This window comes from Sylvia atricapilla, chromosome 3 (genome assembly GCF_009819655.1).
Source record: "Sylvia atricapilla isolate bSylAtr1 chromosome 3, bSylAtr1.pri, whole genome shotgun sequence".
NCBI classification, from domain to species: Eukaryota; Metazoa; Chordata; class Aves; order Passeriformes; family Sylviidae; genus Sylvia; species Sylvia atricapilla.
The window spans coordinates 102,521,894-102,536,921 of NC_089142.1; the positions used below are offsets into that span (position 1 = coordinate 102,521,894).

At 40.4% G+C, this 15,028-nt stretch overlaps 1 protein-coding gene across 1 annotated transcript in view; it reads right to left on the reverse strand.

The window, feature by feature from the left end:
• Positions 1-15,028, reverse strand: part of WDPCP (WD repeat containing planar cell polarity effector) — a 103,612-nt gene that overhangs the window by 29,357 nt on the left and 59,227 nt on the right. Inside the window, exon 12 of the mRNA XM_066316460.1 lies at positions 10,066-10,168. Coding sequence (XP_066172557.1) covers positions 10,066-10,168 — 103 coding nt within the window. The remainder of the gene's footprint in view (positions 1-10,065; positions 10,169-15,028) is intronic.

The following is a 15,028-nucleotide window of genomic DNA, read 5'->3' on the forward strand; positions in this document are numbered from 1 at the left end:
AAAGTCCAATGACATCCAGTTCTTTACCTGCTGTCTTGTTTCTACTCCCAACGAGTGGACAGCCAAAGTCTCAAACACACACAGGAATAGGTTGGGGCAGTACATCTGATAATAACACATGAAAATAAGGCGCTGACTAAAGCCTGAAGCTTCCTGCATGACTGTTTGAGGAAACCAGGAATTTTTCCAGGATGCTTTGCTGTTAAAATTCTGTTTATTACAGTGATCAGTGTGGTGCTAACTGTTCCCTGACATATCTGAGGCAATGGCAGCAGTGAACAGAGTGATCTGGGCTCACAGAGGGTGCCCACACAGGCTCCACATTTGCCTTCATGAACTAAACATTTTGACTTTTGGTGGCAAAAAGCAAGGGTCTAAGGGAAGCACTTAGTAGCTCTTTTCTTTAGCTATTGCAATAAAAGAAATAATTAGTTGTAGGCATCATCTTGCATCTGGTTGATAAGAGTTTGGATTATTTCAGCAGAGGTGTGATGAAATTTAGCTGGGAACTTCAAAGATGGTTTAGGTTTGGGTTCCAAACGCTTCAGTCGGAGGGTGAGCTTATGTAAGGCTCCTGATGGTTCAGCAGCACCTACCAAATAATGTAAAAACACATCCTGGGATTGTTCTGCAAGGTTGGCCCCAGAACCTCCTCTTCATCTGGTGTACTTTAGGTGTATTTGGAGATCTCCAGGGGAGATAGCAGCAGTAAGGATATTAGCAAGAGAAAGGACTAAATTCAGCAGAGGTTAATGAGCAGCAAGATGTAGCAGAGGCTTCATTGAGCAAAAAAATACGACCTAGTTGTTGTGAAACAATGATGAATTTTTGAAAAAAAAAAAAAAAAAAAAAAAGCCAAAGAAGACATGCTTAGGTTTTTAACACAAGGCTACAGGAAAGAATATTGACTTCCACGTTCCTTTACAGGGAAAATTTTCAAACTATGAGTTAAGTGGTTAATCCATGGAATCTAATTTATGTGAGAGCCCTACCCTGACTTTTTTACTGATGTTGTGGTGTCCCTGGGCTGGGAGGGCAGGAGGCAGGAATCAAGTGGCTGTTGCAGCTTTGATTATCATGAAGATGAAAAGGTGGGACACTGGCACCGTGACTGCAGTAAGTGACTAATTAAAGTGAACACCATACATGCTTATAAGCTGTCATTAATGATATCTTCCCATCGTATTAAAATATTTTGCCATTTCATAATATCAACCTTGCAGAGATAACCAACTGCCTCACAATCTGTTTTTAAGACTGAATTTCTAGTTTGAAATCTACTATGATTCAGGACTTTTGGTGTCATGAATGCTGTGAAAAGTGTTATTGAATGGCAGGTATTATCCATGCATGAGTTGGGGAGCTGCAGAAGTTTAATGGCACTGAGATTTAAAGTAAAAAGAAATGGCAGTGCAGACTGACAGGAAGGATATTTAGAGAAAAATAATTCAAATAGCTGAAATTAAACACACAGTGTATGTTGAGGAAAGAAAAAAGTCATTAATTCTGGATGTTCTTAATCACTTTCTCACCAGTGGTTTTTCTTAAACAACTCCCTTCATTTCATCTTCTGGCCAAGTCTGACACTTTGGAAAGTGCTTGACTGAGGAGAGCAGTGGATGCAAGGATGCAAAGCTCACCCTTGGGCCTCACTGAGCTCTTCCCTATGGCCTTTACCAGCCATGTCCTGGTCAGAATATCCCAGTCCTGAGATGGGATTTGAACAGGGAATGCAGTTTTGTTAGGCTGGAAGCACTCAACAAGAACCACCATCAGGTTATCACACTCTCACACCCGTGGTGGGAATTTTTCAGGGGTGAACTGTCAAGCAGCCTCTTGTGTAGGAGTCTTTGGAGGAAAACAGCCTCAACCTCTGTTTTTGCCGTGGGCAATTCCACAGTATTCCCACATAAGGACCTGTGGTGTGCCTGGGGAGAGCAGTGAAAGAGGAGGAAATAAATAAATAGCCCTTCAGTGTTCTTGTTTGTTTGACCTAACACCACGTGTGCAAGGGTTCTCATCTTTACAAGTCATTCCTTCTGAGCACAGGGATCTTCAGCTTTCTCCTGACTCCGCCTGATCACTGCTTCTCAAACTCACCTGCACTTGGAGATAATTCTTCGGTAGCTCATTCTAAAAACGAGAACACTGAGAGACTCCAACCCAACATTAAGCTGCCAGCTCTCATCAGCCCACCACTGCTGCTCTCCTCCAGCCCCTGCCGCTGTCATGCAGCTGATGTGATGAATTACAGCCTGTCACATCACGTTACGTTACGCAGGGCAAACAGGACACAACACATACCAAACTGCCATGCAAATATGTGTTTGCCAACGCTTTTCAGGGTGCAGAAATGCAGCCAGGGAGCTCCGCCGGAGGAAAGTGAGAGGTTGAGGGACGGCTCCAGGGTGTGGGAGACAAACATGCCCCTGACACACTGTGAGCACACAGATCCACAGCTCCCAGCCAGCTGCAGCACTTATGAAAGCACCTCCTGCTCGTGATTATCTTTTTTTTTTTTTGCTGTTTTATTAAAAAAAAAAAAAACCAAACCCCCCCCCACAAAAAAACCCACACCAAAAAAAACCTCCCAAAAAACCCAACCAAAAAACCCCCACAAAACCAAACCAAAACCAAACCAAACAAAAAAATCCCCCACAACCCCTCCCAAAAAAAACAAAACCAAACCCAACAAATAAGCAAAAAAACCCCCACAAAACAAAACAAAACCCCAAAAAATCCCAAACAAAAACCCAAACAAAAAAAACCCAAACAAACCCAAAAAACCCAAAACAAAACAAAAAACCAAACCAACAAACAAAAAAAGAAACACCGCAGCAACAGCTTCTGTGATGTCATGAAGCAAAACAACAAATACGTAAGAATTCCTCTGGCTTGTGTTCAGATTTGGAGCTGTTTTCATGACTGGCCAGATTTTGGCTGTGTATGTGTAAATACAACACCCACTTACGTACACACACACACATGCACACGTGCACACTGTGAGATGTGTGAATACATATTACATATATATTATGTGGCTTTTAACTGCAGTCTTTTAGACCACATGTGGGCCTTTTGAAGCTAATGGGAGATTTACCAGGGGCTTTTTCACAGAGCTGTAGGCAAGAGTGGAATCCAGAGCATATGAATATTATACTATTATGATAGAGTGTAAATCATCTAGTTTGACCTACAGTGAATTAGAGGCTATTAAATTTCATCCAGATATCCTACACCGAGCCAGAAAAACATGTGTTTGATTAATGCATAAATTGTATTTGGCTAAGACCTATTTCCCAGAGAGGCATTCATTCGGTCCTCATGCAAAGACACTTTCCATGCATCAATTTCTTTGATAGTTTGTTTCAACAGTTATTTTAACTATGTATGCTTTCTATTTAAATTTACTGCAGTCTGTGGACTGAAGTCAGTGATGAGAAGCCAAATTCCTGCTTAAATTCCTAGCTACAATGTCAACAGCTTGAGTAGTGTCTTGCTTCTCTTCACTTCAATGCCATGCCATGGGCATCCCTCCGAGATCTTTTATTCTTTATCATGGTACATCCTCCCCCAAGGTGTAGCTCTGTGAATTCCTTTCACTTTTAAAACTTCCTTCTTGATCTGTTGCCACCAAAAATATGTTGTTTATTTGGTAATTAGTGTCATCCATTCCCTGTTGTCTGTGTGCATCAGCTTGGCTGGGGGGTTTCAAGGATGAGATGGAATTATACCGAAGAGATTTGGGATGAGTGACTTCACATGCCTTGCAACATCCTAATTGTTAGTAGAATAACACCATATCAGATATGGACAAGTCCTTTCAATTTTCACAACTTGGAAATACTGTATTTTTTTTTTTTTTTTTTTTTTTTTTTTCAAAACCCGTCACAGTATGTGACTCTAGGTAAAAAAAAAAAAAAAAAAAAAAAAAAAGGGAGTCCCTAAAACTGGCAAAACCCAATTAATCTATGACTTCTGGTAAGATTTTTTCATAATCAATAGGATAGAATTTTACTGCTGAAGATATGAGGATTATTAAAATTAAAATATGAAGGAGAAGGTGTCTTCATTTTGGGCATGTCTTTGTGCTTTTAAAATCAGTTCTGTAGTGGCAAGAATATGTCACTGTAAAGATGGGGGTAAAAAATGAAAGGCCATGATAATTCCAAAGGCTGACACAAAACTATAAATCTCTTTCAAGTGAAGATACACAGATCTTTGTGGAGACCTCTGCAGCTAAGCAAACCAAACTAGCCTTTGATGTACTCATAATTATTAGGGGCTGAGGATTATGTCTTTAGGCAAAGCTGTCTAGCAGTGGGCAGGTATAGATCAAAACTGACATCATGACACAGGCAAGAGGAGAGGTGTGATGAGGTGCAGCCAAAACCAGCTTGGCATTGCTGTCAACTTCAAGTAAAACAAACAACCCCACTCCTTGAAAAGAACACAGGGAGGGGAGCAGCAAGTGCCTGTGACCCTCAAGAGAGTCAAATCCCCGGTACCAGGTGGAAATTTAAAATAGGATGCAATGCCATGAGGGTTTGAAGCCACTCCACACCAAGCAGAGTCCTACCAAACCAGGAGAAGAAGTCCTTGCCATACCAGGCCTACCCATGAGCCCCTTGCTTGCTAAAATCCCCATCCAAAGTCCCCTGGAGATGGCAGAAATCCTTTCTGTGTTTAGTGGGCTCTGTGTCAAGTGCTGTGTGTGGCTTGATATGTTCAAGAGAGTGTTTATAGGAGCACAGTTAAATAATTTCAAATTACTATGGATCTTCAAAGACACTCGTCTTGGGTGGCACAAAATTAAAAAGGTGCTTGTGGAAACTAATTTCTTGCCATAGGTGAACTGCCAATCATACTTAGAAAGCATTTTTCATTAAAAATGTTTTTCTGGCTCTCGGGGGAAAATGTCACATTATTAGAAAAATAAAAGCAAAGGGTTTTGATTCCAGAGGTTTTGATTGACTTAAACTGAAAATAGAAATAAATAAACAGGAGATCTAACACTGAATGGGGTAGGCTCCAAAAAACTGTAGCACGAATAGGTGTCCCCTGAGCCTTCCCAGATCACAGTTCACCTGTGTCTGGGACAATACCTTTGAAATACATTATACAGTAAAACAAAAGTCATTAGATAAAGGCCAAGATTCTCAGTTAACTTGAAACTTGATAGATGATAAGAGAAAGCTGCACGTGCCAAGGAAGAGCAGGAAATGAAGAAGGTTTTGCCATCAGTGTCAGAGAGGGTGTGTGAGGGTGAGGAAGAATTTGGCTTGAGAGATGAAAGGAGTCATTATGGATCAGAGGAGAAGAAAATGTGACCAGCTAGGCTAATGCAAGGACAGAGAAGGTTACAGACACACGGGGACAATTCTAAACATGGTCTGGAAATGCAAGCAGGCTCCTCAGGACTGTCAGGAAGAGGGGGAAGATCTCAGTAAATGATAAGTGATTAGGAGGGAGCAGACTGTAATGCAAGACCAGACTGGCATCTCAGACAAAACACCGTAGGATGTGTCATTATTAATTATCACAAAGAACGTGTAAGCCACTCAATATAAAACACTACCACAGAACTAAGATAAAATGAATTAATTCTCCACTTAGGGTTCAAACTGGTGTGATGTTCCTTGCCAGCAAGGTGAAACATCTGGGGTCTCTACATTTTAAATGTCATTTTACAAACACTGTGGGAAATTAGACTTCAGTCTCTGTGAGAACTGATAAGATTCCCTATCTTGAAAACAGTATGGAATGCTTCCAGAAATATTTTTAAATTCCATTTTAAATGGAAAAACCTCAAGCACTATCATGAGACATTAGTGAACCACCAAAATGTTAGTCAGCCCCATCTAGCATTTCGGAACAATGCAATTATCTGAACATCAGTGTTTTTGTTAAGATACCTCTGTCAGAAATGTTGCCTAAACATATTAGTTCCTAATATTCGGAAACTCTAAGTAGAAATACGAGGTTTCCCAATTTGCCTTTCAACTATGCAGCAGGTATCTGCCTTGTCACAACATGAATTCCCTTTTGGGTGAAAGCTGTTGGTTTGAAGGCTAAAATCACCTTGCTAGGCCCTAATGTAATTTGTTGGAAGTTGGCCTTGGGAAACTTTCTGACATTGCCTACATGTGCTCTTCGTTGGATATTCATTGAGCAATGATGTCTGAAGGGCTGAGTTCTTCACCTCCATGATCATTATTAGCTATGGCATTCCTTAACAGGCTCTGCCATGTCGGTTCTTTGCAGCTCAGGTTTTACATTAGCAGCCCACACTTTGCAGCACCAAACAGACTCACTCTCCCACCACAGACAATGCTGTTCCAGGAGAGTATGTGCCAGGTTACACTCATAAACAGGGTTTATTAGTAACCTACACCTATGCCAATATTGAATAAATTATTTATTCTCTCTTTTCATCAAGTGAAATGAGGTGCACAGCATACATTTTAGGCACGGCTAAATGAGGACTCCCTGACCTCATTAAGGAACTTGTGGATCTACTAGAGAAATAATTCAACAGAAAAACCTTTGGAAGGAGGAACCACAGGATCCCCAGCCAGTGGTCTGCTGATAAAAGAAGAGTGGGGAAAGACGAGACAGCTAATGTCATTTCTGAGATGTGCAGCACCATCACTTCAATCTTCTCATCCCTCAAGGTGCATTTTCACAGGCCATCAAACATAAAACCATATGAGAATGCTTCTTCTCAGAAGGTTTTTATCAGATGAACAAAACACATGATTCTGCCAAAACCATAGTTCACCTGACACTTCACCTTGCTCAGCAATATTCTCACCAAACTAATGTGCTCTGGAGGTCTACAGGTGGTTTTTTAGCAGATGCCCAGAGACATCCTTCGCTTTGAAGGTGGCTTCTTCAAAACAGTGTCCAGCAAACTGAGAAGAAGCCAAAATTAAAAAAAAATCTTTAAAATAATCTTAAAATGATCAACCTATTTTTAGTTTTCTCTTCACACAAATATTGGTATAATATATGTGAGGAATCTACCCATACAGAACTCTGGATGACGTCTATAAATCTTAGATGAAATTATATTGTCATTCTACATTATTTCTAGGAGCTTGAAACTTTTCCTGGAAGTCTGAGTTTGAAATACATTATGCTTGAAGTGCGCCATGTACACAGAAATATCTTGACAAATTAAATATATCTGGGGCAAGATGGAGCACTCTCAAAGGCTTGGGAATCAGCCAGAAGCACTGACTCATTTTCAGTGCTGAACTGAGGTTTGGGGATGGGCTAGCTCAGGAAATTTCAGCAGATGTTGACATATTACAGTCGTTCCTTTTACATATATATATATATATATATACATATACATATATACATGCACACACACATATATATATTACATTTTACACACATACACACACACCCCCACACCCACATATATATATATATATATATTTTTTTTTTTTTAATAAGAAATAGGCTCCAGAGATGTCCAGTATAAGCTCAGCAGCACTGGTTGCACCTTGCTGCCTCTCTTTGCTTTAGGTTTCTGTCTTCTTGCAAAAGCCTGAAGTGGATGTTCAAGAAGTTTGGGGAGAAATGTGACCATTGGTGAACTGAGAGGCTGCAAGCTCCAGAGACCAGGGACCAGATAAGGAGGACTGGGTTTGGGAAGGGGTCAGGGGACACAGATTTGTTTGAAACTGCATTTTAAAATTTTTGTCTCTGGCATGATTTTTTTTTTCTCCCCCTCTCAAAGTATTAGAAAAATACAGCAATTTACACATAAAGCACTAATCATTTGTTTTAATTTGGTCCACAAAGTTCCTGCCTCATGTCAACTTTTTTACCAACAACAGTTTATGAAATAGAAACATCATTAGAAGGGACGTTGGAATAAAGTAAAACAAAACCAAACCTGTGGCTGAGATTTCACATGTTTAAGGTGAGATCGAATCTGCAGTGAAACAAACTCATGGGAGATTTCTGTTTATTTTCATACAAAATGAATTGGATGCAAATTCATTACTGTTTAGAGAATGAATCTCAGTGACAGTTTGTCCCCGGGGGCATTGAAAAGTATTTTAAATCATCCTGATAGTTAATTATTCAGCAGAAGTCTTTATCATATAAAATGACTTTAATAATTTATGCTAATGAGGCATTGCAGACGTAACTGTAGGACTGGTCTGGAGGAGGGGAAGACTGTGTTCCTGCACATTTGTAACTGAATTGAAGTGTAACTATTACACCTCTATGGCATTTGATATGCAAGGAAGGCATCTATGATCACTTCAGTTCTTTTCCCTACCCCTCTCCCTACAATACTACAAAAAGCTCTCCCTAAATTTATAAATAGCCCTACTTCAAAAATCTAGTAATGGTGGTAGTTTGCAAGGAATTAAATGAAGATACAGATTAGAGTTTAAAATTCTCTGAATTAAGTGTCAGAGAATATAGAAAGACCAGATGCAAGCCCTGGGTATCTCAGTTGTATTTGGTGCAGCATGTAAATACCAAAAGAGGAGAGGAGAGGAGAGGAGAGGAGAGGAGAGGAGAGGAGAGGAGAGGAGAGGAGAGGAGAGGAGAGGAGAGGAGAGGAGAGGAGAGGAGAGGAGAGGAGAGGAGAGGAGAGGAGAGGAGAGGAGAGGAGAGGAGAGGAGGAGGAGAGGAGAGGAGAGGAGAGGAGAGGAGAGGAGAGGAGAGGAGAGGAGAGGAGAGGAGAGGAGAGGAGAGGAGAGGAGAGGAGAGGAGAGGAGAGGTAGCTGCACACTTTAAAGTGCCCATTAAGAGACCACCTAAACAGGTGTCCTTTTTATTTTGAACTCTAGTGGTGAAAGGACTTCCCAAAAGCCCAGTTATGGTGGAAAAAATAGCTTTAAGCATTTGAGCATGAAAATGAAAGATCCTGAAGAGAAGAGTTCAGGAGAGGAACTGCTTGATCCCTACTCTGCTGGAGAGGGAAGGAGGTGCTACTGTACTGCAGTAGCCCTGAAAGTCATGGATTTATACGATCTATAGATACAGCCACATAAATGCATACTTGGCCTCTCTGCATTTCTAGGGACTGGAGTGGCATTCTCTTGTATGCTCTGGGTAAACAGGGAGATGTACAGTTCTAAAAGAATCCCATCTTACCCAAGATCTCAAAGGTTTTGTGACTCTGACTCACAAAAAAACCTTCCTAGTTTTAATCCTCTTCTACTTCTTGGCATGGGATAAAGATTCACTCAGTGATTTCCTCTAATATTCAATGATGCAGTAGAGTAAGGAAAAACAGAACTGTGCAAATTTTATGCAAACATTTTTAGGCTTTCTGGGTTTTCTTCTCTTTGTCTCCAGTGGAGGTCAGGTCCCCAGACAGGGACACCTTCTGCTTGGTTCATGCTATAAGGCATGAAAAAATAATACAATCAGAATAATGGTCTCGTGTGCTTGCATACATCCCTTCATGGCAATTCAGAAGAAACACAAGGAGAGAGTGAATGAGTTGTGAGTTCCCCTGCATGAAAAGTCATCTGTGCTTTAGCTGTTAGCCTCACACTGCAACTTTAGCATGGATATTCCCTATGGAATGGCAAGGATCCCACTGCAGGCAAAGCTGCTGCTTTAAAGCCAGAACGTGAAGCTGTGCTCACACTAGTAAATGTTCCATCCCAGTGCTGCCAAAGTATGCATGCTGCATGTGTCTCCAGTGTGCACCAGCAAATATTTAGAGGTGAGTGAAATTTCTATGCCTGGCCTTTAATGTTGATATGAACAATGACTTCCAAATTCAGTCCTTTACCTCTTGCACTCAGTTCAGTTTGTTCAGCCTGAACTTTTCTATATAGCCACAGCATAAATCTTTTTGCTTCATAGCTGTCCTCACACGGCTACTCTGTGATTTTTATAAGCCCCCTTGCATAGTTGCAAAGAAAAACACTGTTCTTTAGTCACAAATAAAATTCCAGTCTCACTTTCAAAGAAAACAATACAATCAAAACAATAACCCCTCTACAAATGTAACAACATGTTCTACAGGACAAGTATTGATTAAAACAAAAGGGATTTTTAAACACCATTAATTCTTACCAATTCCAGTGGTTATTGATTCTGCATCAATGTCATTAGCCTTTCTCTTTGCCACTTCAGCTAGTGCCAATTCACCCTTATCTAGAGCAAGGTAATGGATGTCCTTTGGAAATAAAGAAGAAAAAAGATTAATCTAAAATGAATCTCAAAGGAGCAACAAAAGGGATTTTGAAAGAAAGAGGTTCTTTTATTATTTAGATCACAAACACAGATGGAACTGATGAACCTACCACTACATTTTAATTCCCTCCAACGCAAATATATTTCCTTACTTGTGCTGCTGAATGCAGCAATGAATAAAACACTGACCAATCATGCCCTGATAAAAGCAAAGCTATTGACTCAGTGTATGAAAGAAACCAATCTGCCTACTTTTAACATAACTTCTGCTGAATTTCAAGAATGCTGATTGGAGGTGGCTCTGTGTAAACCAGATCTGAAGTGCTGGACCTCTCCTGGCAATGCAGATGTGCTGCTTAGAGACATGGTCTAGTGGTAGACCTGTCAGTAATGGGACTCAATGACCTTAGAGGCCTTTTCCAGCCTTAATGATTTCATGATTTGAAGGTTTCCATCTTTCAGGCACTCATTTTTGTTTGAGTGTTTTCATACGCTCACTGTTGAAGGCTGTTACCCTCACTGTCCTGTGGGTAAGAACACTGGTGATGATGCTCCTCCCTGTGCTGATATTGGAGGTAATAGGAGCAACAGTGGCCTCTCAGTGATTTTTAACATCCACAGGGTTGGCACAACTCCTGAGTCACTCCTGAACAACAAGGGGTTTTCCAAAAATGTTGTCCAGCACAAATAGTTGCTAATACTCTGGATCTAGTCTTTTATCCAGAGTCAAAAATCAGAGGGCTGTAGCAAGGGTGTATTGTTAGAGAGAATTATAGAATGGCTTGGGTTGGAAGGGACCTTAGAGAGCAACTTGTTCCAATTCCCTGCCCTGGGCAGGGACAACCTGCCCTTCCACTAGTCCAGGGTGCTCCAAGACTCACTCAACCTGGCCTTGAGCACTTCCAGGGATGGGGCAGCCACACCTTCTCTGGGTGACTTCTGTCCCGGGGCCTCACCACCCTCACAGGAAGGAATTTCTTCCAAATATCCAACCTAAACCTACCCTCTGCCAGTTTAGAGCCGTTCCCCCTTGTCTCTTATCAAAAGTCAAGTCTTTTTATTGCATATTAATATTTGATGTGAAAACCACTTGTACTGCATACACAACTCTTTGTGGGAAAATATGTTCCTGCAGACAATCTCACTGCTCCTAGTTTTGGTCCTCAAAAAGTTAAAATTCATTCTTGGCCATTAATCAAGAGACAATTAGTCTCCTTCTCATCTGGCATCACAGGCACATGCTTCTCTGTGCATGTACTGTGACATAGAAAATTAGGGGAATCCAAGGAGAATTGGCAACATTTTTCCCCCTCTACTTTGTTGAAGATGCCATTTGACATCTGAAGATTTGAGTCATTCTTTAGTTTTGCAAGCCACCTGCTTGCAGGAATTTAATGGGAAAAAGGAGTGTTTGCTGGAAATATTGATCTCTGCATTCCATAAAAGCAACTATATTCTCCCTAATGTGGAAGATTTCAGGTGAAACCATCCTTCCCGAAATGAGTTTACTGCCACCTGCATCAATATGACAAAAACTCTTACAGGAAAAGTCACTTTGCTCCAGAAAAAGACATTTAGATGAAAAAAGTGAGAGCAACAGTGTTAGGAGAAAGACATGCTGCTTTCAGTAACCCCTCATTAAACAACAACAATAACACCAACTTGAAAACAAAACTGAAAATCTTAGAGAAATTGAGATGATGATGCACGATGGCCTGGAACTGACTTGCAGGATCTGCAGAGAGAGACAGCAGTGTCTTCTCATCACAAACACAGGTGTGACTTAAAAATATGTGCAAACGTCTTGGAGCAGAGTAATGGGTTATGAACTCGTGGCGACCTCTCTATTTCCTCTCTTTGTAGGTCTGACTTGGTTGTCAGGAGCAAAGGGCCTGAGCAGCAAGGTATGATTTCTATGAAGATTAAACAGCAGATACTGTCGCCTTATTTAGACAACAATAGAAAACCCAAGGGCTCTTGGACAAGTCTGAACTTACAGAGATTTGGATACACAGGTAGACTTATTTAAAATGCATCCTGACAATGTTTAATGATTGTCTGTTTGCAGCTTAAACTATGAGAAGTATTGTGTACCCCCCATGCAATTTCAAATAGTGAGCTTGAGGATAGGGTGGAAACAAGTGCAGAAAACGATGAAGTTTTGTCAGTTTTGTGCACTCTGTGTATCAAAGCAGCTGTTATTTCAGGTCTTGGGTTTGCTCATTCTCTGGTTTGAGTGAAAAACATGTAAAGGTGTTACATACCCATCATTAACTAACAGGGGCCTTGTAATAAATAAGGGTTAGCAGTAGGTTGGTAAGCAGCTCTCTTTGCTGTTCCTCAAGTTGCTGGTCATGAAGAACAATAAAAAAAGTAGTGTTTGCCTCATCTCTAAATCAGCTTTAGAAAGAAAAGATTACAGCTATGAAATCTCTTAATTAGACCATTTCAGATCAAGTCTGGTGTTTCTCATTCAAATAAACCAGCAAAAGTGGACTTTTCTAAGAATTTGTAACTCTCTGAGTAGAATTAAATTGGAAAATTAAAAAACAGAAGGAAGAAGCCCCAGATTACAGGGTGCTTTTGAAGAACGACACACAAAAAAGAATTAAATCATCTGAATATTCATGACGGATTTTTTTTTTCCCAGGCAGTTACCTCAGAATTTATAAGTCCAAAGATCATCTCTCTCTCAACCACAATGGTGACAACAAAAACAATTTCCAGCTGCTTATCAGGACCCTGCTGAAAGAGCTCTGTGTTATCATTTAGCAGTTTGCTTACTTTTTGGACTTCTTCCCTTTCCCCCTCACCTTTGTGACTCACAGAGCTGGCCGTTGGCGAGCAGAAGTCATTTGAAACATTTGTCTATAGGATATTTCTGGGCAGCACTCCAACATTTCTTCGAAGCATGCACTTTCCTCATCAGTGTATCACCCAAGATCTGACAGTTTTATTAAAGTGTCTTTTCCTTGCTTTTCTTTCTTTTTTTTTTTTTTTTTTTTTTTTTTTTTTTTTTTTTTTTTTTGTATGTACCTTTGCTACACGGGATGGCCTTTTGAATTCTCAGCAGCTGAGAGCTGGAACGTGCTATAAAAGCATTTCAAGCTAACAACCTTTCCACTGCTTGATCTTTTCTGTCACAGATTGGATCAGTCACTGTCCAATAAATGGAGCTGTTATTCCTGATATTATGTCCTTTTCCAGTTTTATTTTTTTTAATTGAACTTTGTAGGAGATGATATTAATTGATGGACTTGGAGGTGACGTGAGGGTAAAGCTCAGGGAGAGACCCAACAGTGTGTATCTTGCTATGGCATCATCTATGATGCTTAGCTTTAAGCCTTGGTTTTTTCTTTTTCATTTCTTTGAAAGAAATTAGCCCTCAGATAGCATCCTCTCAAATTTCTTTGCAGTCTCAAAACAAATAATGGGAATGGTATAGAGTCCTCTTTGGTGAAACTGCTGCTCAGGGTAAATTCTCTAAGAGAGAGGACATTTTCTTACCCAGGAGATGGGTACTCAATGTCTGCATCCTCAACCTCTGTTATATCTATTCCTCTCTATCCTTTCCTTTTTCTGCCCTTTAAGAAACAGATCTTTTTCTGTCTCATTTTGCTTATGTCATCAGGTATCTTAATTTAGAATACTATTTCTTCGTGAAATCCCATTAAATTAATTGGGAATGAGGTGATGCAACTCCTAGAGCTATCTGAGGTTTCAAAAATGGACAAAACTGCTTTAAATACACATGCAAAATCAAATTGTATATTAGTAGTTGTGTTTTGCCCTACATAAACAACATATAGGAATCACTGAGTATTAAGCAGAAGTGAGGAATGCACATCCCTAGCTTAGAAGTAGCATTGCTATACTAATACCCATAAGGACTGTAAGGTTTCGGGGAACAGGTTATCTAATTTTCACACAGTATTAAGCACAATGAAGCCAAATTCCCTAGAAATTACCATGGCACAAGTAAATACTCTTAATGACCTATGCATGTTCAAACTTCTTGAGTCCTGTACTTAGTGGACTTGCTGCAGCACCACTGTTAGCTTATTGTAAAATTTGTTCATTAGTGACTGGCTTAGATGATGAATTAGCAAAAGGACATTTACCCAGAGGAGGCAGGGATGTGTGCTGCTTGTAGCATAATTTAAGGGAAATTATGAGGAATTTCAAAGGTAATGCAAGCAGAAGGAGGACATTAAAGAACTGGTTTTGATCTCACAATGGCATAAGCCAGGAGGAACTCCTCGGAAATACACGTGTTTAAGGGCATTGGTAGGATGGGAAATGAAGAGTAGGTGTTGAGGGAGGAAAGGAAAAGCAAAGAGCAGGAAAGGATGGAGTTAATTACTTTGTGAACATTGAAACTCCTCCTGGAGAAAGTTGGAGAGACTTTTTGGTGAGAGCAGAAGGTGCCAGGTACTGACAGTCCCTCCCTCTTGCTAGCAGCAGCTGTGCACCCATCTCAACACCCAACACTGGTGCTCCACCCCTGGCACAGAGGTGCTCCCTCAGTCCTGCTGTCAGCAGTGGGACGTTTATTCTGTCAGAATGGCTAAAATTAGGGAGTATTTATTATCTGTACACTGAGAGAGCCCTTGACAAAAAGCTTTAATCTGCTCCAGACATACTATAGTCTGAATCTTGTATGTGGCTGCAGCAGTGCTTAGCATGATTAGGTAAAAAAATTGTATTGGAGAGGTTACACTCAGTAAAAAGAGAAAAGGAAAGAGATGATCTAAAAAGACAGAAAACTGAGGGGAGTAAACATAGAACATGTAATGAATTTCCTAAAAGTCTGACATTTCCATCACATTCTTTTGATGCATAC